The sequence below is a fragment of the Passer montanus genome, unplaced genomic scaffold (assembly GCF_014805655.1).
Source record: "Passer montanus isolate IOZ18808 unplaced genomic scaffold, ASM1480565v1 scaffold17, whole genome shotgun sequence".
In the NCBI taxonomy this organism is placed as follows: domain Eukaryota; kingdom Metazoa; phylum Chordata; class Aves; order Passeriformes; family Passeridae; genus Passer; species Passer montanus.
Window position 1 is genome coordinate 13,621,826 of NW_024364270.1, and position 27,538 is coordinate 13,649,363.

The 27,538-nt window shown below is 40.5% G+C and overlaps 3 protein-coding genes across 6 annotated transcripts in view; 2 read left to right on the top strand and 1 right to left on the bottom strand.

Moving 5' to 3' along the window:
* Nucleotides 1-5,431: 5,431 nt before the first annotated feature.
* Nucleotides 5,432-13,923, top strand: ACTR6 (actin related protein 6). Its single transcript, XM_039704182.1, has 11 exons — nt 5,432-5,700; nt 6,293-6,410; nt 7,593-7,661; nt 8,995-9,118; nt 9,890-10,025; nt 10,116-10,172; nt 10,832-10,930; nt 11,095-11,173; nt 11,867-12,038; nt 12,612-12,750; nt 13,507-13,923. Exons 1-11 carry the CDS (start codon nt 5,633-5,635, stop codon nt 13,634-13,636), a joined length of 1,191 nt encoding a protein of 396 aa, XP_039560116.1. The 5' UTR covers nt 5,432-5,632; the 3' UTR covers nt 13,637-13,923.
* Nucleotides 13,924-15,698: 1,775 nt separating this feature from the next.
* On the bottom strand, nt 15,699-26,452 carry DEPDC4 (DEP domain containing 4). Of its 2 annotated transcripts, none has more exons than XM_039703912.1 (9): nt 26,313-26,452; nt 24,810-25,236; nt 24,147-24,298; nt 23,425-23,611; nt 21,651-21,877; nt 20,669-20,811; nt 20,348-20,473; nt 19,059-19,137; nt 15,699-17,852 (listed from the first exon to the last, which is right to left on the bottom strand). In XM_039703912.1, exons 1-9 carry the CDS (start codon nt 26,395-26,397, stop codon nt 17,635-17,637), a joined length of 1,644 nt encoding a protein of 547 aa, XP_039559846.1. In that variant the 5' UTR covers nt 26,398-26,452; the 3' UTR covers nt 15,699-17,634. The 2 variants fall into 2 exon arrangements, with proteins under 2 accessions (XP_039559846.1, XP_039559845.1); XM_039703911.1 differs by having other exon boundaries at nt 24,147-24,301.
* A 37-nt stretch (nt 26,453-26,489) lies between these two features.
* The window catches only part of SCYL2 (SCY1 like pseudokinase 2), a 35,087-nt gene continuing 34,038 nt past the window's right edge, over nt 26,490-27,538 (top strand). Inside the window, exons 1-2 of one of the 3 annotated variants that reach the window (XM_039703908.1) lie at nt 26,490-26,666; nt 27,065-27,162. In XM_039703908.1, the coding sequence (XP_039559842.1) occupies nt 27,148-27,162 (15 nt within the window). In that variant the 5' untranslated portion in view covers nt 26,490-26,666; nt 27,065-27,147. The remainder of the gene's footprint in view (nt 26,667-27,064; nt 27,163-27,538) is intronic. The other 2 variants (XM_039703909.1, XM_039703910.1) reach the window with 2 other exon arrangements.

The following is a 27,538-nucleotide window of genomic DNA, read 5'->3' on the forward strand; positions in this document are numbered from 1 at the left end:
GGGGCGGGACGGGCCCGGGGCCCCCGCCCCGCGCGGAGAGCGGCGGCTGCGGGCGGGCAGAGCGGCGCGGACCGCGGACAGGTACGGACACGGGCGCACGGTAGTCGAGGGGCCGTGGGCAAGGGCAGTGGCGCCTCCGCCCTTCGCTTGTTCGCAGAGCCCCTTCCCGCCTGCTCAGCATCTCCGTCCCCATTCAGCGCCCAGAGCCTCTGCCCTCTTCAGCCCCACCGCCCACCTTTTCCCCATTCTCTTCCGCCAGCTGTTTCTTTCATCTCTTCAGCCTTCCCATCTCCAAAATTCTGGAAGCGTATCTCTGCATCCCCGCCTGTGGCTCCATCCCTCTCCCGCCTGTGGAGCGTGTCCCAACACCATCACGCCTTTACCTGGGCCTGACCTCGGCCAAGCCCAAAGATAGGACAGCTGCAGCTTCTACAGCACCGCACAAAAGAAACAAGGCTAGATAAGATAAGGAGCTCACTGACAGAAACTTACAATGCTATGGCAAGAAATTCACATGTGTACACACACATAAATATCCTATACCCAAATTGCTCAAATCCAGAGACTTGTAAAATCAGGTGGTTCCTCAGATGCTTACATTTTGCTGGGTACCTGTGACAAATACACAGCCTATGAGTTATTTTACTTTTGAGAGAACAGCCTCTCATGCTGTAGCAAAATCTCCAAGTCAGTTAAGAAATTAGTGTCTTGTATTTGTTTGGTTCATCCAAACACAGTTTTGTAACCCTTTTCCTCTGGCACTCCCTCATTCATAAAAGGCATCTTGAAGAATTTCAGTAATGGGTAACCAAGTACCCTAAAAATATTAACTGGGGGGAAAAAAAAGGAAAAGGAAAAAACTATCAGTCAGAAAACTAACATTTTTCAGATGTGACCTCCATGTGCAGGATGAGCCTCTGTAATAGAGCTTGAGCTGCAGAGGAAAGACATCAGATGCTATTTGCTCTGCTTCTCATATACATAACATTAATAATTTACAAGCGATGAACCAAAACCCTAAGGACCTTTAAGTCAGAAATATAAAGCAGAATAGAAAATAGGTCAGGAGATGAAAATTTTCAATTGATTTTTCCAGACATTTCAAAATCAGTCAGTTGTGTAATACTGACCTCATTATATTCTTAAGGAGATTTATAAAGTAGGAATGAGCTCTATATGAAGCTAACACTTTTATGCCTGTTTTACGTTCAGTTTTCTCAACTAGGAAAAAGTCTACCAGTATCATGGAGAAACAACATTCATCATCATGATGGGTCAGCTTCTCATCAAGAGAGAAAATACAAGGGGCAAGGAAAGCAGGACCCATGCCATGTGTTCTCTTTCAGGTGTCCTGCAAGCATAGCTCTGGAAGAAGAGGGGAAATCCTGGGGCTCACTGATGTCAGAACTGAAGACCAGAAATATTTCTGTCCAGCAGAATTGATTTGAGTTGTGACCTCATGTTGTATCCCCATGTCCTGGAGTATATTGTGTAGGGGAATAACAGATTAACACCCACCACACACCACACCCTCCTCACCCAGAAGGCAATTAGAAGGGCACCAACTTTCCATGTTGATTTCAGACCTTGCAGACACTGTGGACCTGCATGGTGATCCCCAGACTATATCTGGCCCTTGCTAATCCCACCAGTCCTGATCCTGATTGTGACCTGAGGATTGTCTTATGTGCTTGATGTTCCACCTGCTTCATTGTCACGTTTTCTTGATAACCTGGGCTCTGGGCTTCACTCCCACAACTGTCTGCCTTGCTCCCTGGCTAGGGGTGGTGGGACAGGCCCACCCTGCTGGCCACAGTATCCCTCCTGGCTCCTGGATTCTTTCCCTCTCAGAGAAGCTGGCACTCATGTCACTAAGAAAGAATCCCACTTGTGAGCATATTTTAGGATGCTGAAATGATCTCAAAGAAAAAAAAATTGTCTTATATTTCCCATAGGTATTTTTAGGGCCTATCTGTGAACACAACAGAATTTGTGAATTCAACACAACATCCAAGGAGCCATGGATGTGGAGTTTTCTATCAGGCAGTCATCTCAACCAGCATCATGCCCTTCACCATCACATGGAGCACTGTTCATTGATGCGAAGTCCAATGTCACCCTTGTGTCAAAGGGTGCAGTAACTTCTTCCTTGAGGTAATCTTTTTTTGGATGCTCTAAACAACCTGGAAATTCTGTACTTGGCATCATTCAGTCATTCTGAGGCTGCTTGTTCCCACAGGCTGGAGCACCTGTGCTTTGTAGAGGGTGTGCAGAGTTTGACACTCTCAGTTTCATGTGTTCTTGGGGATTTCTTAACTGTAAAAACTGGAATGGAGTTGAGAGGAAAAAACCAAAACCAACTGGATCTCAAGCAACTTCAGAACATTTTTTAAAATTGTTGTTCCCATTAAATAAAGCAATAGGAGATGTAGGAAGAGAACAAACTAAATTTGAGCTAAGTTTCAGTGAGTGCTTTGTATCATACTTGCAGAATGAGAAATCTGGCATGCCTTCTTATAGATAATGCAAAAGGATCTCAAGCAACTTCAAAAATGTGATTTTTTAAAAATTATTTTTCCCATTAAATAAAGCAGTAGGAGATGTAGTTAATTTGAGCTAAGTTTCAGTGAGCGCTTTGTATCATACTTGCAGAATGAGAAATCTGGCATGCCTTCTTATAGATAATGCAAAAGACAATGGTCTGTCTTCAAATGTAGATGTACAAGGCTTAAGTAGTCTGATAGACCCTTATTCAAAGAACATCACAAAACATCAATTCTCACTATTTTAAGGGGCAATGTACAAGATTTGCTACAACATGGACTTTTGAAAGACCTATTTGTGTGTCCTTGCTGTGTGGCTGACTTGGTCTGTGTTACATACTCCAACAACAGAAAGTCTTATCAGAAGTGCCATTGGAATATATGGGTGAATGTGTAAATCTCAATATATATGTATGAATTGCCCTCAAGTAGCAGTGACAGTAAATACACCAACTTTAGTTTGAAGAGATTTCAAATATTTATGTATATCAACCATTTCATATAAGTCTAAGTAAACTCTTAAAAGCCTGGCACTTGTCCTAGATCCTAGAACAAAAAAAAAAAAAAAAAAAAAAAAAAAAAAAAGAAAAAAAGAAAGAAGCAAAAGTAACTCCAAATAACACAAGTCATTGGATGATAACAGATGAAGCTTCATAGAGCTGGAGCTAGTACTTAGAAGGGAAACAGTCATTTACTAAATTTTGGGTTTCACTTTTATTTTCACAAGGCAAAAGTTATCAATAGATATTAGGACTTTTTGAATCTAAACAACTATTCTAAGAACTTTATATTAGTAAAAGGATAAAGTAAAATTTATGCAATTTTAAGAGTAGTATTTTATGTTTCTCTTTAACACTGAATACCTAATAAATTTGTTACAATTCTATGTTTTGTGTATTTTGGATTTTAATTACAAACTCAAAATTTACTATGAGTATACCTGTCACTAGGCAAAGAAGGAAAACAATCTACAGTGTTCTTTAAAAAGCACCCAGGAGCTCCTGAATGTGAAAAACAGGCTTCTGATAATTCCTGTGACCTCTCCTCAAGAATCAAATAATGTATCTGCTACGGTCAGGATTAAGGAAGCTGTCCTTAAGATACACTTCCTTCACAAGCACATAAAGAGGATTTGCCTAAAAGCAGATTGCCATGTGTTCCAATGAACATCCTAGCTCGTGGAAAAACATTTTTTATTTGTTAGGGTGAAGAGTCATCACACATCAGTTATTTTTAAGTTAAGGAAAGTCAATTACACACAAATACAAAACTGCAATGCTCTTTACTGGAATACTGCAATGTTTTATTGGAATACAACACAGGAACTAGTGATAGTAAGTAAAACATATAAATAGAGCAAAATTCATCACCAAGACAAATGCAAGGTGCTGCACCTGAGATTACATACCCACAGAGGCCGGTGCAGGCTCACAGCTGTGTGGCATGGAAACAGCCTTGTGGAAAAGGGTCTGGGGGTCTGGATGGACATCAGGCTGAACTGCACTTAGCAGTGCACCACTGCAGCAAGGAGCACAAAGCAGATCCTGCATTGTATTTACGGGGGCATTGCTAGCAGGGACAGAAACTTGATCATCCCACCCTGCTTGGTGCATTTCAGGCCACACCTGGAGTACTGTGTCTGGTTCTGCTTGCAGCAGTTCCAAAAAAAATTGTGGACAACTGGAGACCATCCAAACTGAGGCCATAAAAATGATCAGAGGCTCAAGAACACACACTGAAGGACTTAGTTTTTTTCTGGAGAAGCTCAGGGGGACTTTATCACAGTATTATTTTACTTACAGATTGTCTACAATGATGGAGGCTCTTCACAAGAAGACAAAATGCAACAAGTGTTAAGTTGTACCAGCAGAGCTTTCGTCTTGATATAGGGAACTTTTGTGCAAACAACCAATCACTGCAAAAACCTCTCCTCAGGGAGTTCCCACTGCAGGTTTTCCACATGGTATTGGACAGGGTGTTAGATTATCTCATCATGGTTCTCTTTATTACAAAAGGTTGGGCCAGATGATCTTTCAGCACCTTTCCACCTGGTGCTGTTCTATGGTTCTGTGATTCTGTAAAGGTGTGTGCTGCTATATTACACAGACTTCAGGAAAACAAAAACTGGTCAGAACTGAGAATTCCAATAGCACTGTCTTCCATACTGTATAAAATAAAAGTGTTAATTATGCATGCTTTGAAAGACTTTCTACATGAAGGAAGGTTGTAGCCAGTTGGGTTTTTTTTTTTCCCAAACAACCAGAGACAGGATGAGAGAACTTAGTCTTAAACTGCACCAGCAGAGGTTTAGGTCGCATACCAGGAAGAACTTTGTTGTTGTTATTGTTTCACAGAAATGGTGATTAGACATTGGAATGGACTGCCCAGGGAGGTGGTGGAGTCACCGTCCCCGAAGGTGTTTAAAGAAAGGCCGGGCATGGCACTTAGTGCCATGGTCTAGTAAACATCGTGTTCAGTTACAGGTCGAGCTCAGTGATCTCAAGTCTTTTCCAACCGAACTGATTCTGCGATTCAATAACAGTTAAATAATGATGATGGAATTTAGAGTTGTCTCCCTTTCCATTGTGTCACATTCTTACACAGCCCATGCTGTGCATTTCTCAGCGAGACTGTCACTCATCACCTGCATCCCGAGGCGCGGGGTTCCCGCACCGCAGCATCCCGAGCCGGCAGGGTCACCGAGGCAGTCTGTAACTTTAAACCACCGCCACACCGGGCTCCCGCCCTAACCACCGCCGCCTTGCCCCCAGCCGTCGGTGCCGCCCCCGCGGGGCTGACGGCGGCGGGCAGCCGTCCTGCCGTGCCGTGCGCCGTCGGCGGTGACGCCGTGTCACCTCCCCGCCCACCCGTGTGACGAGCGCTGCCGGGTCACGCCCGGCCAATGGCTCCCGCAGCCTCGCCAGCGTCACCGGCAGGGCGCGCGCCCCGCGGCAGAGGCGGAGCGCTGCCGGCACTCCCGCGTCCCGCGGCCACGCGCGCGCTGCTCCTCCGCTCTATGGTCAGCGTAGAGATCCACGGCGGTGGCGGATCAATACTGGGACGGCGGCGGCCGTGGCGCCGTGGGGAGCATGGCGACGCTGGTGCTGGATAACGGCGCCTACAACGCCAAGATCGGCTACAGCCACGCCAACGTCAGGTGAGGGGCCGGGACGGGGCGGGGAGGGCGTTGGGCGTCCCCTCACGGCTCCGCCGCCGCCGCCGCTCTCCGCCGGCCCCGCTGCGGCGCGCGCCGCGCACCGGGGCCCTCCGTGTCACACTGTGTCCGTGTCACACCGTGTCCGTGTCACACCGGGCGCCTCCGTGTCACACCGTCCCTCCGTGTCACACCGTGTCCGTGTCACACCGTGTCCGTGTCACACCGAGCCCCTCCGTGTCACACCGTGTCCGTGTCACACTGTCCCTCCGTGTCACACCGTGTCGCTCTGTGTCACACCGTGCCCCACCGGCCGGGGTGGGGGGAGAGCCCTTGTCGCCGCAGGGGGTGGCGGATGCAGCTCAGCGCAGTGTGCGGCGGAGGTGGGGGTGGAATTTGGTTTTCCTGAAGGTGTTTCATTTGTTTTGAGTTGTCAGAAATTAAAGATTTTCGTCACAACTGGCTCCAGTTAATGGACTAAAGCCAAAATATATCAGCAAAAATAATACTGAAATTGCACTGTTTATGAAAGAGGCGTAAAGAAAGTGAATTGTCTCATACCATGTTGAATAGGAAACTTCCCAATCTTTTCCAGCGTTATTCCCAACTGTCAGTTCAGGTCAAAGACTGCACGCTTGAAAACTTTTACGGCAAATCAACTGGATGAAATTAAGGATCCCTCTGGTCTTTTTTATATTCTTCCCTTTCAGAAAGTAAGTAACATATCTACAGTTTAATATTAAAGCCAAATGTAAATTGTTCTGAGGAATAGCTTTCACACTGTACATATAACCCCATACCTTGGGGTTATATGTAGTATCATATAAGAACCAGTCAGCAGTGTGAAGGTTAACAGTCATAGAATTGTTTAGGTTGTAAAAGACCTTTAAGATCATCCAGTCCAAAAGTTAACCTGCACTGTCCAGCCCATCACTTAGCCATGTCCCTAAGTGCCACATCTGCACATCTTCTGAATACCTCCAGGGATGGTGACTCAGCCAGTTCCCTGGGCAGCCTGTGCCAGTAGTTGACAGCCCTATTGGTGAGAAAATGTTTCTAATCTAAAACTCTCTGGTGCGATTTAAGGCCATTCCCTCTGGTCCTGTCACTTGTTACCTGGGAGAGATCAACCACCACCTCACTACAACCTCATTTCAGGTTGCTGCAGAGAGCAATAAGGTCCCCCTGAAGCCTCCATTTCTCCAGGCTAGACAGCCTCCCTCAGCTGGTCCTCACAGGATTTTTTCTGAACCCCTCACCAGCTTTGTTGCCCTTCTCTGGGCGTGCTTCTGTTCTTCAGTGTCTTTCTTGTTGGGAGGGAGCCAAAACTGAAAGTAGGATTCAAGGGATGGCCTCACCAGTGCCAGGCACAGGAGGGCAATCCCTGCCCTGGTCCTGCTGGCCACACTATTGCTGATCCAGGCCAGGATGCTCTTGGCCTTCTTGGCCACCTGGGCACACTCTGGCTTATGCTCAATGGCTGCCATCCAGCATTCCCAGGTCCTTTTCCCCTGAGCAATGTCCCAGCCACTCTGCCCCAAGCCAGCAGTGCTGCATGGGGTTGCTGTGACCCAAGTGCAGGACTCCACCCTTGCCTTGCTGAACATGATAAGACTGTCCTCAGTCCATCAATCCTGCCCATGCAGAAATCTTTACAGAGCTTCTCTACCCTCCAGCAGATCAACAGTTCTACCCACCTTAGTGCTTTCTGTTGAACTGCACCCGATTCCCTTGTCCAGAATCTGCTGTTAATCCTAAACATTAGCCTAAAAATGTAAATTTAGATGTTTTAACTCTCAAATTTTTTATATTACCAGTCTCAGTTGTTGACTTTTTTTTTAAAGTATGATTTTGTTTTTTCTAAATAGTGTAAATTTGTTTCTAAATTCCTACAGGGTTACTTGGTGAACTGGGATGTTCAGAGACAGGTTTGGGATTATCTCTTTGGAAAAGAAATGTACCAAGTAAGAGCCTTTTCTTAATTACATATTTTGTGGAGATTAAATACTGACTAATGGAATTAACAAATATTAATTAGAACAGGTGCCTTCAATTAGAAATCACAAGGATTTAAGTTTTTGCAAATGTTTTTGAGTTCTGGTGTAGAATTTTGAAAAATATTAAATTTTTCAGTTTTGTAGGTATGTTCTGTTATTGAGTGCAGCTCACATAAGAAATTCATATCAATATAATGAAGAGGTCAAGTTAATAAAAAATAATCACAGACAGATACAATGTAGTTAAGCTATCAAGAAACAGTTAATGTAAAAGGGAGGGATGAGCTGGGTCAGTAAGCCAAAATATATACATACTTAGTAATCACCTTTGGCTAGCCATTTTCTACCCCTGAATAACTTAAATGTATAAAATATAAATATCTGATACTTTATTTTTTTCATATCACGCAAGCTGGATTTAGCACAGGAAGTGTATTAAGATTTTCTTTTAGTTTTTTTCTTTTAAAAATGTTACATTCTCTGGAAATTGTTGAGTTTTTTCTAACACTTGTGTACTGAGAATGAAGGTAATCCCGCAAATGAACTTACATTTTTAAATATGAAAATGTACATCTCTGTACATTTTTATATTTAAAATAGAAAGTGCTGGCTTTTGATACATAAATTTCATTTGAATTTTGGAACTGTATTCAATGTAATCATGGTTTTGAGAATTTGTTTTTAATTCTTCTTCACAAGTGAAGACTACAGAGAGATATATCTGGTAATGTTTTTAGGGCCATATCCAGTAATGGTTGAAGTGACCCTATTAAGTCTTCTCTAAAGGAGTATTTGAGATATTGGTAAATGTGGGAAGTCCAGGATCTTTTGCTGGCCTCAGTAGTGGTCACTGGGAATTTTATTACTGATTCTTCACTGTACAGGGCTTTGGTTATTAGATCAGTAGTCTGTGGTGCAAGTGCTGAGCTGTCAAGAACACTTAATTTTCTGTAGCTGACAGGATTAGTGTAAAATATTTTACATAAAAAATTGTAGTGTTCCTTTGTAGTGTCTCTATAAAATGTTGGATTACAGTTTGTAAGGATGGGAACAGAATCAGGATATGTATGAAAATGTTGTGTTCTCTTCTGTTTTTTACCCATTAATTAAATAAACTTGTATCACTAATCATGAAGCCTTTAAAAAAGCTAAAACATTCTAAGTCTAGCTTCTACAAACAGATATGGTAAGTGGTAATCATGTCTTCAGATTTACATGATCTTCCACTGCTGCAAAAGATGGTAAGGGATTATTAATTTTACATTTTATGCAATGACAGTCTTAATGTGTTTTTTGATAGGTGGATTTTGTAGATACCAATATTATTATTACCGAACCTTATTTTAACTTCACTTCAATACAAGAATCTATGAATGAAATTCTATTTGAAGAATATCAATTTCAGGCAGTTCTTAGAGTAAATGGTGAGTATGTCTCCTTCCAGTTTGCATTTATGTATTTTGAAGCTCAACTCTTTAAATAAATTAATAAGCAAGCACACATGCACACACACATATATACATAGTAAAAAATATTACTTTAGTTGCTTCTTGGCTCTTGAGTAAAACTGGATTAAACATTTTTAAAATTATTTCTTTTACAAATTCCAGCTGTACTCTTGTACTACTTCCTAAAGAGTGTCATTGTATATAATTACAGGAAATTTGAGGAGAGTAAGGATGACAGAAGTAATAGATGGATTTTGGAAGAGGATAGCATTTAAAGAATTCTACCAAAACTTTGCATGAAATCTTTGATAGCTTTTCTTTTTAGAGGGGTAGAATTGTTTTTTTTTGTTTGGTTTTGTTATTTGTTAGCAAATAAAATGCAGCATTGCAATTATGAAATGTATTGTGTCTCACAGGGAATGTGTAAACAACCATACCACCCTTCTGACAGGTAACTGGACACAGGATACTCCTTTAGATGAGTTTGATAAGTTTGTAACATGATCAGTGTGATTATACTTTAGAGGAAATGGGAACATGGAGTGGAATTCCTGAAAAAAATTAAATAGGGCCATATATAACAATTTTATCCACTGCCAAAATTAATAAATGCAGTGGCTGTATTATTATGTATTGAGGTCTTGAAAGTCTGTCAAAGGCATTTAAAATATGAATCAAGTACACCTTTATATCACTGTAAATTATAAATGTTCATATAAAAATGGAATTAAATTTTTTGTATTTCAGCTGGAGCTCTTAGTGCACACAGGTATTTCCGGGATAATCCATCTGAGCTGTGTTGTATCATTGTGGATAGTGGATACTCTTTTACCCACATTGTACCTTATTGCAGAAGTAAAAAGAAAAAAGAGGCAATCATCAGGTATACTGCACTATATATTTTCTAGAAGAACTGTTTGCTGTGCCTTAAGGTAATAATGACAGAATTCCTCATGTTACTCTTTTCCTGTAGGATTAACGTTGGAGGGAAACTCTTAACCAACCATCTAAAGGAGATAATCTCTTACAGGTAAAGCATGCTAATTTTCACTCTGAAACTTGGTATGAAATGAGCCAGAAGTTTATGGGGTATTCTTACTAGTTCTGTGAATTTTAGATTAATTGCTATTTAAAGAAGGGAATTTTTTGTCCATTAAAATCTGCTAGCTACCATCTTGATCTTAGGATCAAGATAAATTAAGATTGAAGAATTAGGCTGTTATTTTTCAAAGTGCCAGTGCTTTTGAAGTTGTTGGGATTACCTCTGTGTTCACAATTATACAAGTCTTAACATATTTTCTGAGGTGTCTCAGTAGATCAGCAGGCAGTTTGTTGACTGATTGTGGCAATACCACAAATAAAATGCAGTAAGATCAACCTTTCATTGGGATCCTTCAGCTTGGAACTTTATCTAGGTACAGGTCTTTACCAAAGAGCTACTGGCCCTGTGCTTGTTAGCAAGACAGTGGGCAAATGCAAGTTGATGTATTTAGTGAACTGAAACAGGACAATATTAAGCTCCAGTAAGCCAGGAATGCTTTTGTAAATTGAATGAAAGTTTAGATATTGAGACAGTAGCATCCTGTGGCTGAAAAACAATGGTTGCTCAGTTCTAGAGGAAAACTGGACAGGAAAGGGAGCACTTAATTATTCTCAGACTTCTGTGGTTTTGGTTTTTGTTGTTCACAGGCAACTGCATGTTATGGATGAAACACACGTAATTAATCAAGTGAAAGAAGATGTGTGTTATGTTTCTCAAGACTTTTACAAAGACATGGACATTGCCAAGTATGTATGTGATGGTATTAAATGTAGAATAATCTGTTTGTACAAACAAAACTATACTCTTAACCAGAAAACTTTCCAGTTAAGTTAAAGAAGTCCTGTTAGTATAAAATAGTTGGAATTTAGAACTTGTCCTTTATTCTGTTGAATTTCACATTCTTTTTCAGATTGAAAGGAGAGGAAAATACTGTAATGGTAGATTATGTTTTGCCAGACTTCAGCACAATCAAAAAAGGATTTTGTAAGGTAATAATAGTTCTGAAGTTTTTTTTGACTGTTCCCTGCACAAGTCTAGTGGAGAGGTTAAAAATACTCCCTTTTTTCTAATGCTGTACTGTAACAGCTTCCTTGCTATGCATTAATTGGTAACGTTTTTCCTCAGTAAGTTGGGATGACAACAAAATACTGTTTTCCAGCATAACATTTTATGTTCTATTATTTAACAGTTGTAGCTTTCTCTGTTTGTGCTCTGTCATATAATTTATCCATATAATTATTAAGATTTTTAACATTAAGTTAGGAAATGTTTTCTCTGCTTTGATGTTTTTTTTGTAAGTTTCTATGAATTACATTTAAACACCCAAATAAAGCTGAAAGTTCAAAGTCATGTTATAGAAGAGCCTGAAATACCAGAGAAGACAATTTAACAGTTTTATCTCATTTACTGAGCCAGCCATAGTTTTGAAAGCAGTCCTTTAGTTTAAGGCCACTCTCATGCAGTTTTATTTTGCTTTGGGCAAAACTGCAGTTGGTAAGAGCAAAGTCACTTCAGATTTAATACCACAGGTATGCATTATTCTTAAAAGATTTGCTGATAGATAATTTGACAATGGCAGCATACACTGCCTACCTCTGCAGGACATGAAATAGATCAGCTGAATATTCTAGAATGTGATTTCTTTTCTTAAGCAGTGGGTATTATTCATGTCTTTAATTTAGCCAAGGGAAGAGATGGTGTTAAGTGGAAAATACAAGACTGGTGAACAAATACTTCGTCTAACAAATGAAAGATTTGCAGTTCCAGAAATACTTTTCCATCCTTCGGATATTGGTATTCAAGAGATGGGAATTCCTGAAGCCATTGTTTATTCTATTCAGAATTTACCTGAAGGTATATCCTGAAAGTATTTTGAAAAGGACAGGGGGGTGGGAGAAGGAGGGATGGTGTAATGGCTTGGTTTCATTTGGTGTGAAAGTGACCAAAAGTCAGTAATTTAAGAAGCAAAGAGTAAAACCTTTCTGACTGCTGTTTGTCAGAAGTAATACTAAGGCTTTCATTTCATAGATTATGTACAGGTAATTTTTATTATTATTACAAAGAAGATTTTCATAGGTTTTATGATGCCATGTAAGTATGGCAGCATTTAGACTATTAATGTACTCTTAATATAAAAGTGTCACTTAAAATCCCTCTTGAAAGGGAAATTGTGTTGGCGAATGTGAAATTTAGTAAACACAAGAAAGCAGTTGTTATCAAAGCGAAATTCTGAAATCAGAGAGAACATAGAGAACAAACCTTCTCATATTTCTATTTAACTGATATGCTTCTTATATGATCATAAATTTTTGTATGCCTATTTCTTACTTCTGTTCAAATTCGTAACAAAATTGGACAAATTACCACCTTTCATCTTTAGATATATGTTCCATCTCTTAACTACAGATTTACTTAATTATTTTACAGAAATGCAGCCTCATTTCTTCAAGAACATAGTTCTGACTGGGGGAAACACCCTTTTTCCAGGCTTCAGAGATCGGGTTTATTCTGAAGTCAGATGTCTCACTCCAACTGACTATGATGTTTCTGTTGTTCTTCCTGAAAAGTAAGTCCTAAACTACTAAATGGAAGGGGCTTTATCTTTCTAGCAGAACAAACAATAAAGTAGGGTTTCTTCTGCTGATTAAGAAGGTATATTGGGTAAAGGTTAAGTGAACAAAAATAGTGCAAGAAGGATGTTTTAAATCAGTGTATTTTCAGACAAACCAAATAAACTAGAGATCCCCTGCTTGCTATGTACTTTACCCAATAAAGTTAAGGAAGTGTTTTCATGGTCAGCCTTTTTACTGTAAACAGATAAATAAGACTATATTGTAAGTATGTAAGATTAGAACTTAGTCTTTTACTTAGAATTTTCAGCATCTGAATGCTGCCATGTCATGATTAATGTACTACTTCATGGATTGGGAAGGGATAACATCTTTGCAGAAGGAGTGGAGACAAAACAAGTACATTTTGAATATGCCAAAAAAGTCTTACTTTTAAAAAGTATTGTTAAGGAGTATTTTTAAATACTATTACAGAATTAATATCTGTGCAAAGTAAATACAAAGGCATATCCACGTTATTCCCTCTTCACAGCGGCCTTCAAATAGGCCCTTTTCTAAAAACCAAGTCAGCTAGCCCTGCTACAGTTTCAAACTTTGTCTCGTAACTTCTCTGGAGCTGGATGGTTTGATGTAGCAATCAAAAATGTAGTTTAAATAGGTGGAGCTAAAGAAAAGTCTTGGAAATCATCCCTGCTTATTTCTATTTTAAATGAATCTATGGAGGAGTAACAGTAACTTTCTTCATTTTACAGCCCTATCACTTATTCTTGGGAAGGTGGAAAGCTCATTTCTGAAAATGATGATTTTGAAGACATGATAGTAACTAGAGAAGACTATGAAGAACATGGGCACAATATCTGTGAAGAAAAATTTGATATATAGGTAGCATAGTTGGATATGTTGTTATTCCATTGATTTACTTAGAATGGAATTCTTTGAACTACAACCTCTTTTCCATCAGCTAGGATTGTGTTTTAGCTTTCCTGTATTGAATCGGGTTGAGAAAAAATAATTTTAAGAGTTTAGAAATAAACTTTTACAAGTGTAATATTATGAAGTAATATGTTCATTGTAATTTTGTTATGTTTGTATCTTTTCTGATAGCTTCACTGTATTTTTATTGCAGAACACCTCAGTGCATGAGGCAATAAAAATAGCAAGTGCTTGTACTGGTGTGATGCTAATACATAGCAAGAAGAAATGGTATTTTGTTTTTTTTTTTCCAAATGAGTATTATTCTAACTCACATATTCCACTAAAAGACCATTAAACATATCTCAAAAGGACCCTTTGATGTTGCCTCTCCTGAAAAGAAACACGAGTTTTATTTTTGGTTACTTTAGTGAGTTATTTTAGCTATGAGGGAAATATACTTGAAATGTGACCACTGCTATTGACAATATGCTTAGGCTTTGAGAAAAGAGTAATTTGAACAATTAGGGTTTTTAATTTAGTAGGTTGTGGAGTTTTTTGTTTGGTTTTTGTTTTAAACAATGCCTGAGCAAATAAGCTTCCTGCCACCCCCATCTTTTTGATGAGGTGCCACAAAGGTGAGCAAAGCTTGCAGCTGTGTCCTGGGCAATGACCCATCTGTGTCCTCTCCATGCATCCTAGATAAACACAAACACCCCAGAACTTGTTATTTCTGGCATCAGAAGCTGCATCTGTTGTGCAGCATGGCGTGCAGGAGGGGGAAGAGCCAGAAGGCTGGGAGGGCCAGGTGAGATGGGGGTGCCCCACCTGGCCTGCTTGCTTGCCAAGACAGACAGGCAGACAGGGTGGATACGGGACACTGGAGTATCCTGTTGTGTCTCATATCTCCTCTCTCATCTGTCCTAACATAAAGCCAGTAAATATTCCTACACAGTGCACTTACCTGGCTACCTTGTATAAGGGTAGCATGGAAGAACAGCCAGTGCTTCAGAGAATGGGGATCTTTCTTCTTGAGTGTGACTTTTTTTTACAGTGGAAAAAGTTCAAGGTTGCTTTCCTCTAGTCTAACCTGCTGAAAGGAATGAAAGGGGTACCTTCCTCCTGCTCTGAGCAGCTACGTGAGCCACACAGGAGGCAGCTAGGGTATGAAGGCATGAGACCAGCACCTACAACTTGTTGGACACAGATTGTATGACTTTGTGAAGGACATGAGTAAGTCTGGTACACTGTCACTTCAACAGCCACATGGAGAAACTCTTGTGTCCAAGCTCTAGTTTTTTAACTAAGTGCTTCATGAGTGTCAGCATACTCTAGCTGGGACTTAAAGAAACATACACATTCTCATGAAAGCGCTAATTAACTTTTTGTAGGAGCAAGCATGAATGCTCTGCGAATAGAAGCAGGCCTCCTTTGAAGGTGGCACCACTTGTACTTTGATAAGACTGTACTGAAAAGTACCTCAACTAAACTCTTCACTCTGAATATTCTCTACTTCAAACAAATTCATACTGGCAATTAATTTGATAGCACTATGCTAGAAATCATAAATAGAAATGAGTGGCAGGTCCCAGGTTTCCCTACTACATGATTCTGTGTCAGATACTGTTAAAAATATGACAGAAATGTCTATAGTCCAATAAATTTTTTCTAATTTTGGGATTTAACTGAAAATCAGTAGTCTATAGTTCACCAAACTGTTTTGTTCAGTGCGCCCTTAGATGTAAAGTAACAGGCTTCTGTCAACAGAAGATTAAAAGGTGAGTAGATCCTCCTGCTAGGGTATGTGAATAAAACAGGGCTCTCAAGAGCACTTCCTTTCCTTTGCAGAACTAGATCAATCTAAGCTTCTTGTCCCATGAACTGGAAGAAACCACAGGGCAGCTATAAACTGCTTGGAACACTTCCTTACTGTTTAATACCTCGTTCTAATACCTCGTTCTACCCACCATGAGCTGCATCTTCCCAATTAACACACTATGAAATGAAAAGCTCATCACTTTTTATACAATTATTTATTATATTTAAATTAGCACAAGAAAATTCTAAATCAAGTCACAAAGTGCAAGTTTTTTTAACGACACAGTTTTTACCCAAAGCAATTCCCAGCCCACAAATTACCATGTTATCACCCCTGCCTGTTACCAGGTTTAGTATTTTGAATAAGACACAGTAAAGGGACTGAAAAGAGAGAAAGGGAGAGAGAGAGATTAGAAAAAAAGAACCAACTAAAACCTCTTCTACTGCTCAACACAAGAAGCACGTAGTTAGGAAATACTTTCCTGTTTACAAGTCTCAATAACCTGCTTCTGTATGGGCTCCCATTTCTGGGACAATGACCAAAACCCCACACAGGGCTAGAAAAAGAATACATGGCCCTGTACTATAGGAATTAAGGCATTCACCTCTGAAAGGGGAAACTTGGATGCTTTTCCTCTAGAAATTATTTATTTCACACTTAACTACCAAGTGCGTAAACAGGGATTCATGGACAGAGATTTCAACTACAGTCTCTGATTTCTAATAGAGCCAGGTAATTTAAATAAGGCTACTTCAAATATGCAAGTTAACTAAGTGTACAGGTAATGGGTTGTGTTGTTTATATCTTTCACTGTTTCAATTTAAAAACAAAACACTTGTTCTAAGAAAGCTTTGGTATCCTGCTGACTTGACTATATTTGAAGCCTGTGGGAGGATGGAGACAAAGCAGCACACTCACAACAGGAAAAAAAAAGCATGCTTGTAGTGGAGCTAGTCCAGCACTGGGGCCAAGAAAACGATAGAGAAGTAGAGGATCTGTCACACAGAGAAGAGGCTGAGAGTGCTGTGATTGTTTACCCCTGAGAATGCTCATAGGAGGGAGTGAAGACTGAGCCAGACACTTCAGCAGTGCCAATGAAAGGACAGGAGGCAGTGCAATAAATTCTACCTAACCATAAGGCAGTTTATTTTGATTAGGTTATTTTGCTTTTCTGTTGTGGAGGTTTGTTTGCTTGTTTTTAAGTACCGTGAGACTGGTGAAATTCTGGACCAGACTCACCCAAGAGGCTGTGGCATATCTGTTTTTAGAGATATTCTAAACTCAACTGGAAAGTCCTTGAGCAGCCTTGTACCAATCAACTCCAACCTGACTGGTGAGACTAGACCAGAGGTGCCTTCCAATACCAAGTCTTTGAGCCTTTGTCCAATACATGACTAAATGTCTGTTGCAAGGATGAAAGAAGTAAAGTAACCCCTATCACACTATATCACATATTTGTTTATTACACAAAAAGGCTGAGAGAGCATGAAAAAGAGAAGGCTTTGGGGTGACCTAATTACTGCCTTTCTGTACCTTAGGGGAGCCTACAAAGAGACCTTCAAAATGTAACTTTTCCCTTGAATTAGCAGCAGCTCAGTCTGCCAGAGAGGGAAGGCAGTAACAGGTTGTAATTACTGACTGCAAGCACACACAGCTCACCTGCCTAATAAATCCTTCCTGCTGCAGATTCAAAACACACTGACCTGCTTCCAACATTTCTTACACAATTTGTACAGTTTTACCATACCCACAGGAGTCATAACCTATGGTTTAAGATGAGATGAAGTTATTATTAATTAAAGATAGAAAATATTAAAATCCCCTACTGATTATCAACCCAAGCATGGCTCAGAACACAGATGTGGCTCAGATAGAAAGCCATGGGGTTGTGGGACAGATTGAAAAAAGTGCCAAACCCTGAACTCAAGGCAGCCCAAGCAGTGAGCTGTTATTACTTACAAATAATTAAGTATATTTTGCTTAAAAGATTAATTAGATTTATTGCTTTTTAGCAGCATAGTAATTTTGATAGTTGTAGCTTCCTGAAACTGAAGATGTAAATATCTAAGATAAAAACATTTTTAATGAGCAATTTTCATGTGCCTCCTTCACTCCTTGAAAAAATATTTTAAAAAGGCTGTATTGAAGTCTAACCATTTGGAGTACAAAATTCACATGTAGTTTTACAACCACTACAGTAGACAAAAGAATGGTATTTTCGGAATTCTTTGATTAATTTCTTCTTTTGCTTCGAAGGAACAGTAGGGTCATTGTCTATCTCTTGAACCAGTGCTAGAAGATACTGATTGGTTTGTTGCTTTTGATCTTCATATTCTTTAGTTGTAATGCGCTGACAGAAGGTGAAGCCTTTGTAAGAAATCAGAGGTTCAGATTAAGTTTCATGCATCAAATAAAAGCCTTGTTAAAAAATATGATAAGAAACATAGGTATATTGATATTCCAGTTCAGATGTGATTACATCTACCAGTAAGGTGGACAAGGTGGAATATGTGTCTGTTGTCTCTTCAATGTGTCAATGGAGATCACAGAGCCTCAGAGAATATTACAGACAGGCAGCTCTTCCCACTGTTGCTCATCTCTGTATTCTTTGGCTTCATAATATGTGATTCTCAGAACACTGAACCAGAAGGAATTTGGCCTCATTCCAGAATCCAACACAGATGGTAAAAAGATTCTGTACCAAACTACTTCTCTGGTAGCTGCTGTATTAAATATATTATTACACAGCAAAATAACTTAGAGTAACTTGTTTCCCGAGGGGTTTCTCTTCAGTGTTTAAGCACACAATGAACTGGCAATACAGGAGTCAAAGAAGACAAAGAGTCAGAGAGAAATTCAATTATTTAAGCCAACCCTTTTAATCAGTATTGGCAGCAAGGCCAGACAGAATGTTAGCTCAAAAGAAATAAGCTGAAAAGCATTAACCCCACATACAGAAGGGTAGTGTAGCCTAAAAGGAAGGCATTTAACACTTGGTGCGTAAGTCCTAAGATCTTAATAAACTTCATGCTTTCCCAGAAAGAGGAGAGAGTTCTTCAAAATACCTAACAGTCAAAACACCGACAATCAAAGTCTGTGCTCAAGTCATCTATCAGAACCTTAAACTACTTAGTTCTGTGAGAATTTATAGGTGTCTTGTGGCAAAAATAATACTGTTCCTAAATACAAAGTCCCATCAAATTCCCAAACCAAATTAGAAGCATTTCAGGAAGCACATTTTGTACCACTATCTCCAGAAGTAATTATTTGCTAAAAAAAAAAAAAGAATTAAAAATTGTAGCATATCCAAACTAGATTAATAGAATCCTTTTCCAGAAGTAATTATTTTCTAAAAAAAAAAATAATTAAAAATTGTAGTATATCCAAACTAGATTAATAGAATCCTTGTTCTCCCATATTCAGACCAGTCTTCCAGACAGCATTTAATTTAATATTTAGTGCATTAGCCCCTAATCCTTCACTTCCAACAAAGGAAAAGAAGTCTATGCACAATTATAGTCAACAATCAGTTCTTATACAATAATTTATATTAAAAGTTATCCCATCATCTACCTGAATTGATATCTGGATCTTGCCCTTCTAGCAAACTCTGAAGTCTTCTACTTGTCAGTTCCAGAAGAGTTAAAGGAGCCTGAAAATACAACCCAACAAAGAAAATATTACAAAAGCAATAATTCTGTAGTTTGATAATCGAAAGCTTTCAGAAAACCACTTTAAAAACACATAGTTAAATGCAGAAGAATTTATGCCCACATTTATTTAGGTACACACTCAAAGTCTCTCATAGAATTGCACTAAAACAATTTTACTAAGATATATGTGTTTATTTCTGGCCAAATAAATAGGAAGCAAAAAGTTCTCCATGGCAAAAACCATTTTCCATGGCAAAAACCACAGTGCAAAACAAGCTGATTTCAGCTTTCACACAAGGCTCTCAATTGCAGCTGTCAGAGTGAACCACTGTCCACTCACTGTCACTGCTGCACAGTTCTGGCCCTAACTCCAGTGGGGAACCAAAGGTCCAACCCTCATGTCAGAACCCTTAACGCAAATTAAAAAAGGGGCGTTGGCTGTGTACTAACAAATACAAAACCCTCACTAACCCTCATCACGTAATGCTAATTAAAAAAAAAAGGTTCTTCCATGTCTCAACCTGAACTCAGAAGTGGAAATTAATGTATTATATAAAAATACAAAAACAGTATTTTACCGAAACCAAATTTCTGTGATGTTTATTTTTATAGGGTATTGCAAAGTTTCATCTTTTCATGTGTGATAATATGATGGAACATAAATTAAGGAGATTATAAAAAAGCCTGCATATTTACACAACTCATCAAGTTTAATAGAAAGGCTACTAGCATTTTGTGGTTCTATTTGTTTTCTTCAGTATTTAGGAATGTTAGCTCCTAAACGGAAGGATCTTTTAGAGTTGTCAAAGCTATACATATACACTGAGGTACAAGAGCATGCCATTTTTCTACCACTCAGAGTATGCTAGTGAACTTCTAAAGGAGAAAGGCACTAAGATACCTAAATATTTAGTAGGCATCAATTACCAACAAGGTGCCAAAATGACCCTATAAAGATTATTAATATTTTAATTATTTTCCTAATGCAAATCATGCAAATATAAGGAGAGGATATAATTTATAAAGGATTGCAAAACTCTGGAAAAATCTGTCCTATATAGTCTGGAATAGCTTCTCACCCTGTTTGGCTGTACTATTAACCTGTAACTAATGGAACATTAAGCACAGTTCCTCAGACTTGCCAAACTCAAAAAAAGGCAATTCATGGCATTTAACATAACAAAACCAATGATGTAAGGAGAATGATACCTTGAAGAGCTCGGAGTGATTGTCCATCAGAAACTGAGTCAGCAGTTCTGCCTGTGGTTTTGACAGTGTCCTGTTTTGTAAGATGAACTTTGTACAAGTCTTGATGATCACAAATCGGTTCTCAAACTAAAAAAAGTAGCACCCAGATTTGGCATTAGATGGACTTGCAGTTTGCTAGCAAAGACTAACTACAACAGGATGCTACCAGTGGGAAGCAGGTCACAGGGAAAGACAGTAAACAGAATACTTCTAACTAGACAAAGATTTTAGCTTTTCTATGAGAAAGTGCTATTTTTCACATTAAGCAGAACAGATACTTACTTGTTTTTGCAATCTGTAGCCCTCAGACTCCGATGCAATGGCCAGGAATGTAAGGAGCCTGTGAAGTTCTTCACAGATATTCGGTGCTAATAATTTTAAATAAAGTTGTAATGCCTCTAGAGCTTGATCTGTTTTTCCTTTTTCTGCCATAGAGTAGAACAGAATATCCAATGTTACTATTAATTTTCAGAGTCGTGAATACTTATTTAAATCCCAATAATAATCTCAGTTTTGGGGCTGTTTCCTTCCAAACAAAATTTCACGTTGTTCCAGTTATTAAAGGATTCTTTTCTCAATTCACCAGTTTTAATTTTTTCTCCCCCACCTGGGGCAGGGTGGCAGCAGGCAGTGAGTGAGCAGCTTTGTAGTACTTAGTTGGCAGCTGGGGTTAAGGCACAACAACAACCCAACAGGACTGATGCAGCAGCAACAAAGCCTATTTAGGTAGGATTAATCTTCAACTTGTATTTAAATGAAACCCTTCTGGCTTACTTGTTTGCATACAATAGGAGGGTTCTTAATAGGGCCTTTTATAATTGTAAACAATTTCTATTACTAAAAAGGACCCTATGTCCACAACTTTAAAAATCTTATTCTGGTTAAGAGGAAAAACTTTATAGCAATGATTTTAGTTTTATGTTATTACTTAGTAGTAGCAATAAGGCAAATTCTGACCTGAGGTAAGTAACTTTCACAGTGGGAGTAGTTACATATTGAAAGTAGTACACATAGAGGTTGGTGAATCTCTATCTTCCAGATTTTCAAAATTCAGTTGGACCAGGCCCTAAGTAAATTGACATAACTTTGAAATTTGTCCTTGTCTTGAGTACAGGTTCATAATAGTCATCTTGAGCATTTCCTTCCAACCTAAAAAGTGCATCTGCAATGGCATTGCAAATGGTGTCATAATTCAGTCAATCAATACTTAGTGGCATCCTCTACACATTTTGCATCTTTCTTTTTTGTTCCAGGTTGCTCTTACCTATAAGCTCTATAATTCCTGAATGAATAACAAAATCCTGGGTGGCAAGAAGAGAGTCCTTCTTTTGACTGTAATACTTCATTATAACATCAAAAAGAATCTTCTTGTATGTATTCAGACTGCTGGGGTTGTCAGTGCTTTGAGGTAACTGCTGACTAACCATCACTAGGAACTGGTCAGGAAAATACTCCAAGCATTCAATTGCAGCATAGAGCCACCTGTCAAGCCTGTAGAAGAAAAAGGTCATTTTAGTGCTTGCTTTAAAATGCTCTACCTGTTTTTATTTTCACAGATTCATAGAATATTCTGAGTCAGAAGGGACACACAAGGATCATTACATCCAGCTCTTCAGTAAATGGGATTGAATCTGTAACCTTGGTGTAATTAGCACCATGCTCTATACAACTGAGCTATCTCAGAGTCCATTTAATCCGTTAAAAGAAAACTAGATAGAAATAACCATGCAGGTATAGTCACATATACAATTAAGCAGTTTGTGTAACTTATTTCACTAAAGAAGTTCAAAAACCTGCTCAAAATTAGTAACTTCCATGTTTTTCCTATGCTAAACTCAATACACCTGAGACAAACCCAGACCAAAACAAGGTGCAAGCATGCCAGACTGTCACTGACCTCAGGAAATCAGCTAGTATTTAAAAACCAAACACCACCCCACCATTACTCCAACACACACATTGAGAACCCACCAGGGCTAACCAGGGTGAAAAAAAAAGATCTTTACAGAAGAGAAAAAGACAGTTAGTTTGAAAAAAGAGGAAAATAAAAGTTGGTTAAATCCCAGAGGACTACAGAAGTAGTTTATTATATAACCTACTATAAAGGCTTGAGTTTTCACAAGCATCTACTGTCTCTATATCTTTACTAAGGGAAGAAAATGTAACCTAATTATGCATCTAAAATTCGGGTGCGTAATTGATTGTTGAAAGAAGCCAGAAGATCAGAGGAAAAAGTCTAAACCATTTTGTACAGAAGGAATATAAAATCATAAAAATGTGTGGGGCAGAGAAACAATACTTTTATCTGATTCTGGATGTAAAATAATTTGATCTGAACCAATGACAAGTTGCAAATATTATTTAAGATCCACAGAATCTTATTTTTATCGTGGAGAACAAAAACAAAGATTGTGAAATTGCAGACAAAAACTGAATTAATTTGACAAAAATAGGAATTACTAAGACATTCACATGAGCCTTGACATATTCCTTAAAAGTATATGCAAGATAAAGATCAGCCTAAGTACACTAAACAGGAACACTACAAAAGTAAGAGAAAATTTAAGGAAAAGAACACTGACAACATGCAGCCACATTTATGTTCTCATTATATAAGTATTCTTCAGTGGTACAGCTTAGTCTCTCCTTTTCTCTTGCTAACAATAGATGCCTTATTGACTTTGGATCTACACACCACATCCACCGGGAACTGTGACAAAGACTCAGAATAAAGTTTTCAAGTTCTGATGTCTGTTACAGGGACCCAAGAGTAAAGATTCTGGTCTAGAAACTAGGAGTGTTTACAACATTTAAGGTTAAAGTTTTAATGTTTACCTGAGATGCTAAGTGTCCAGCTCTAAACATACTTCTTGTGAAATCACTTACCACTTCTGAAAAGAAATCAATCACACTAATGCCACCCCTGTCTACAAGTATACAAGCATAATGATGTCTATCTGTTGACTTAACACAAATCTTTGATCAAGAGTAAAATAAAGCCTTTACTAACAAATTAATTTAATAGATGTAAAACTTACTCGGGCAAGTTTAAACTACACGTAACCTCTCTGTCCAGGAAAGTGTTTGAGATAATCATGTCTTCTTCTTTGCCAAAACTGTCTGATTTTGTCTTCACTGAAGACACCAAGACATCTTCTAGAAGGGGAACATCAATTAACTGCAGTAGTCGTAGCAGAGCTTGCTGTTTCCAGACATCTTCTATTACTGATACCACAAACAAACAAAAAACCCTCAGAAACAAGTTCTTATGTAAACAGCTAACCTTTGTTTTTACTCACTAAAGAATCTATTAAAGAATCATGTAAAGAAAACATGGTAACAGCATAGTGTGAAGTTGTTGTGCTGGGTGAGGAGGGATCAAAACGGGAATGCTAAAAAAACAAGTCTCCCCCATTATATTAGGATTCAGAATAAACTACTCTCATTAATAGAAGAAAAAAAAAGACAAGTGAAAAGCAAAGGACTCATATAATAAAGACAGTCTTAATCTTAAGACCTACTTCCTTCTGAAGTAGTATTTTCATAAACAGCACCATTATGCAAAAACATAACCCTGCTGTGTTTCCTTCTATTTAGTTACTACAAGCATTAACCCCTTTAACACTCATTTAGATATTTTGTAATTAGTGACAGGTTAAATTTAGGTCTCTGTGGAGCATTGTTTAACAGAAATGGGACACATGCGCCAAGATACAGCAAAGAACAATCAAGTTTTAAAAAGAATAAATTCAATCCTCACCTCCTTTTGAAAGCAGGCAAGTTGGTTCATTAACCATGATCTTTGGAGGTAAAGATGCATGAACATATATTGATTGAAGAAGATCCTCAATCCTCTTTTTATCAGCTGCTTCCAATGCTAAGGGGTTTGAAAGTGTTGTGCCGCACTTTGCTCTGCTTAGGGAGGAGAAAAAAAAGATGTATATCAAATAGTACTAGAACACATTTGTCTGTTACTTAGTAAATTGCTCTTAAATCAGAACTTTAGGGCTTCATCATACCTGCAGTCTATCCTGCTATTAGAATTCCTATAATCCACATCTACTTTGTGGAAACAGCAAGGATATTGATTCCAAATACTGTTTGCTAGTTCCACTTTGTTTACTGGCTTTCAGTAACAAGCTCATTCATACTAAGTCTCAGATTTCAGCACAATTGACAGCAAAACCAAATTATTATGCTACTGTGCTAGCCTCCATTCCAAGAAACAAACAGCAGATCAAAATACTTTACCCAAAAATACATGGAAGCATCTACAATTTAGACATAACTTTTCTCAAAACTGGCACAGACTTTTCAGAAGTCTCCAACACCTGGTTTAGACAGACATAACTTCATTTAAAGGTAACCCTCCTTAACTTATTTTTAAAAAAGAGAAAAATTAGAACAGTTCAGAGTAACTCACTTAGAATATCTTTTTGTTTTCTGTTTGCAGATTTGCTCAGGAGATAAGCTTTCATTGTCCATATTTTTTCTTGGAAGAAGAGGATCAAGACTGCTATCTACAAATCTATAGAGACTAGAGTCCGTGTCTTCAAACTCAGTTTCCTTCCCATTCTTGAATAAGTAAAGCTTGGCTCCAACTGGCTCAAACACTTTGTGATCCATCAACGCTTGGCATACACGGACCCCCTTCAGCCGAGAAATATCATTGCAGCTTAGGTACATGCTTTGCATAAGATGGCTCAGTACCACATCAACAGCGTTGGAGCCGGTGAAACAGTTTCTATATGTTTTCAGGTGTTGTCTACGTCTTTTGATTTCCACTTGATTGTGAAGGGCATGTATAATACTATTCCACAGCTGAGTTGCTTGAAAAGGACCATCGCAGTCTGCAAAATGTTTGCATGAAAGTTTTACAAATTTATAAACCTTTAATACTTAAAAAATACAGTGTTATTTTAGTTTTTTATATATTTTCAAAAAATATTCAGAAACCAGCTGAATTTTACAAAGACAAAGATGATATTTCATTACTCAGTCCTTCTTGTAATCTGACTCACACCAACTATGGTAAAGTTAAGAGAAGAGAACAAAAATCCACTAAAAACAGGTGACGAAGGTTTTTCGTCATTGTTATGACCACACACATTGTATGTATGTGATGTGTACATACACATTAAATCATTAGAGAATCACAAACCAGCCGAGGCTTGCAGGGACTCTGGGGTCTATCTGGTCCAACCTCCCTGCTCAAGCAAGGCCACCCAGAGCTGGTCACCCAGAACCAGGTTTTGAGTATCTCCAGAATCCGAGATGTCCACACACGACATCACAACCTCTCTGGGTACCACTGAAGTCTGCCTGCGTCCTCTTTGCAGTCTCCCTCCAGATCCTTGCAGACACCCCCAAGCCTTCTCTTCTCCCGGCTGAGCAGCCCAAGCGCTCTCAGCCCCACTAGGGGAGGTGCTCCGAAATCCCCAGCTGGTCCTCACTGAGTCTGCCTCCATCCTCTTTGCAGTCTCCCTCCAGATCCTTGCAGACACCCCCAAGCCTTCTCCCGGCTGAGCAGCCCCAGCGCTCTCAGCCCCACTAGGGGAGGTGCTCTGAAATCCCCAGCTGGTCCTCACACATCGCGCCCAGCTCAGCAGACAACAAACAAGGGTTGGCAGTGCAGTAACTGCGCCTGGCACCCAGCCCAGCTCCACGCCCAGCCCCACCAGCAGCGGCCCCCGTAAGCTCAGCTCCGCGGTACGGCCGGAGGAAGCTCCTCGCCTCCCCGTTCAGCTGCCGAGCCTCCCTAGCCCCGTTCTGCCCGCCCCCTCCCGCGGCGCTGGCAGCCGGCAGTACCAGCACAAACAACGGGCAGGCACCGGCGCGTCGCAGCCCGCTCCGCTCCCCAGTGCCTCCGACACTGTGGGGGAAAAGCTGCTGCGGCGGAGAGACGGGGACGACGCTCTTCGCCCACCTCGGCGCCGCCCGCTCGCCCGCCGCGGCTGCAACTCGCTCTGGCTGCGGATCCTTCTGAAGCGCGGAGTCAAATAGCCCGCCATGGCCCCGGCCGGGCCGCTGGCGGAAGCCGGCGGAGCGCATCACTTCCCGCCCGCCGCCCCCGGCCGCGCCCAGCGCCGCCCCTGCGGGTCGGAAGTGAGCCGAGCTCCGGCCGCCCCCGCCCCGCCGCCGAGGCTGCCGCCGTCACTATGGAGTAGTGGCGGCAGGACGGGGTCCGAGCGAGAGACGGAGCCGGCGTGACAGGCGGCCCGCCGGGCCCACAGGGCGACGGGCAGCCGGGCTCTGCGCCGGCAGCTTCCCGCGGGCTCAGGTGAGAGGCCGCGGCCCGGGTCGACAGTGGCTGCCCGTGGCCTGGTGGCGCTGCGCGGGGCGGGCAGGGCCGGCCGGCTCCGCTGGAGCGGTGAGCTCGCGGCCCGGGTGCCCAGCGCTGAGGGCTGGAGGGGAAGGGCCGTCCCGGAGGCTCGATCGCCGCTCGGGCTGGGCCGGGCGGGGACCGCTGAGCTGCCCGAGCTGGCGGATCGCGGGTTGCCTGCCGCCTGTGCCCGCCCCCCGGCGCGCTGCTCCCGGCTGCCCCGCGGAGCAGGGAGCGCAGGCACCGGCCCTGCGGCGCCGAGCGGTGCGAGTCCGCTCTCGCTGTAAATAACACTAAATACTTCATCCGGGAGCGGGGTTTGGCCAGTGCACGGACTGGGTTTCACCTGTCACCAGGCTACAGATAGAACCACGTTCATGGATCTCGTTCCGTGAGGTTTTGGTGGAGATTCAGCTGAAGCTCAGTACCGGAGTGGTGCATGAAAGTTAAGACGGTAACGTGCGGCGAGGGCAGCCTTGCACAGTGCTTCATTGCGTTTGACCCTCTCGATGTTTTTGTAACAAATGCAAAAGACTGGTTGTGCTTTGAAAATGCTGGGGGTTTGTCCTTTTGTTTGCTGTGACTCAGTTGTTCCAGCACTTACTCCTGTGGATTGATCCTGGCTTGGGGCAGGTGGATAGGATGCGGTTGAGTGGCGTGAAGTAGCTTCGCTCCAGCCTGCTGGTCTTGGCTCCCAAAGGGGGATCCCAGCTTGTTGTAGTTCAGAATAGTGGTAGCGTATGTTGTACTGCTGTGTAGTGTGCACCCACAGCCATACATCAGGTGAAGCTATGAATTAGTTTGAGGTTAAACTGCTGGGTTTGTATTAT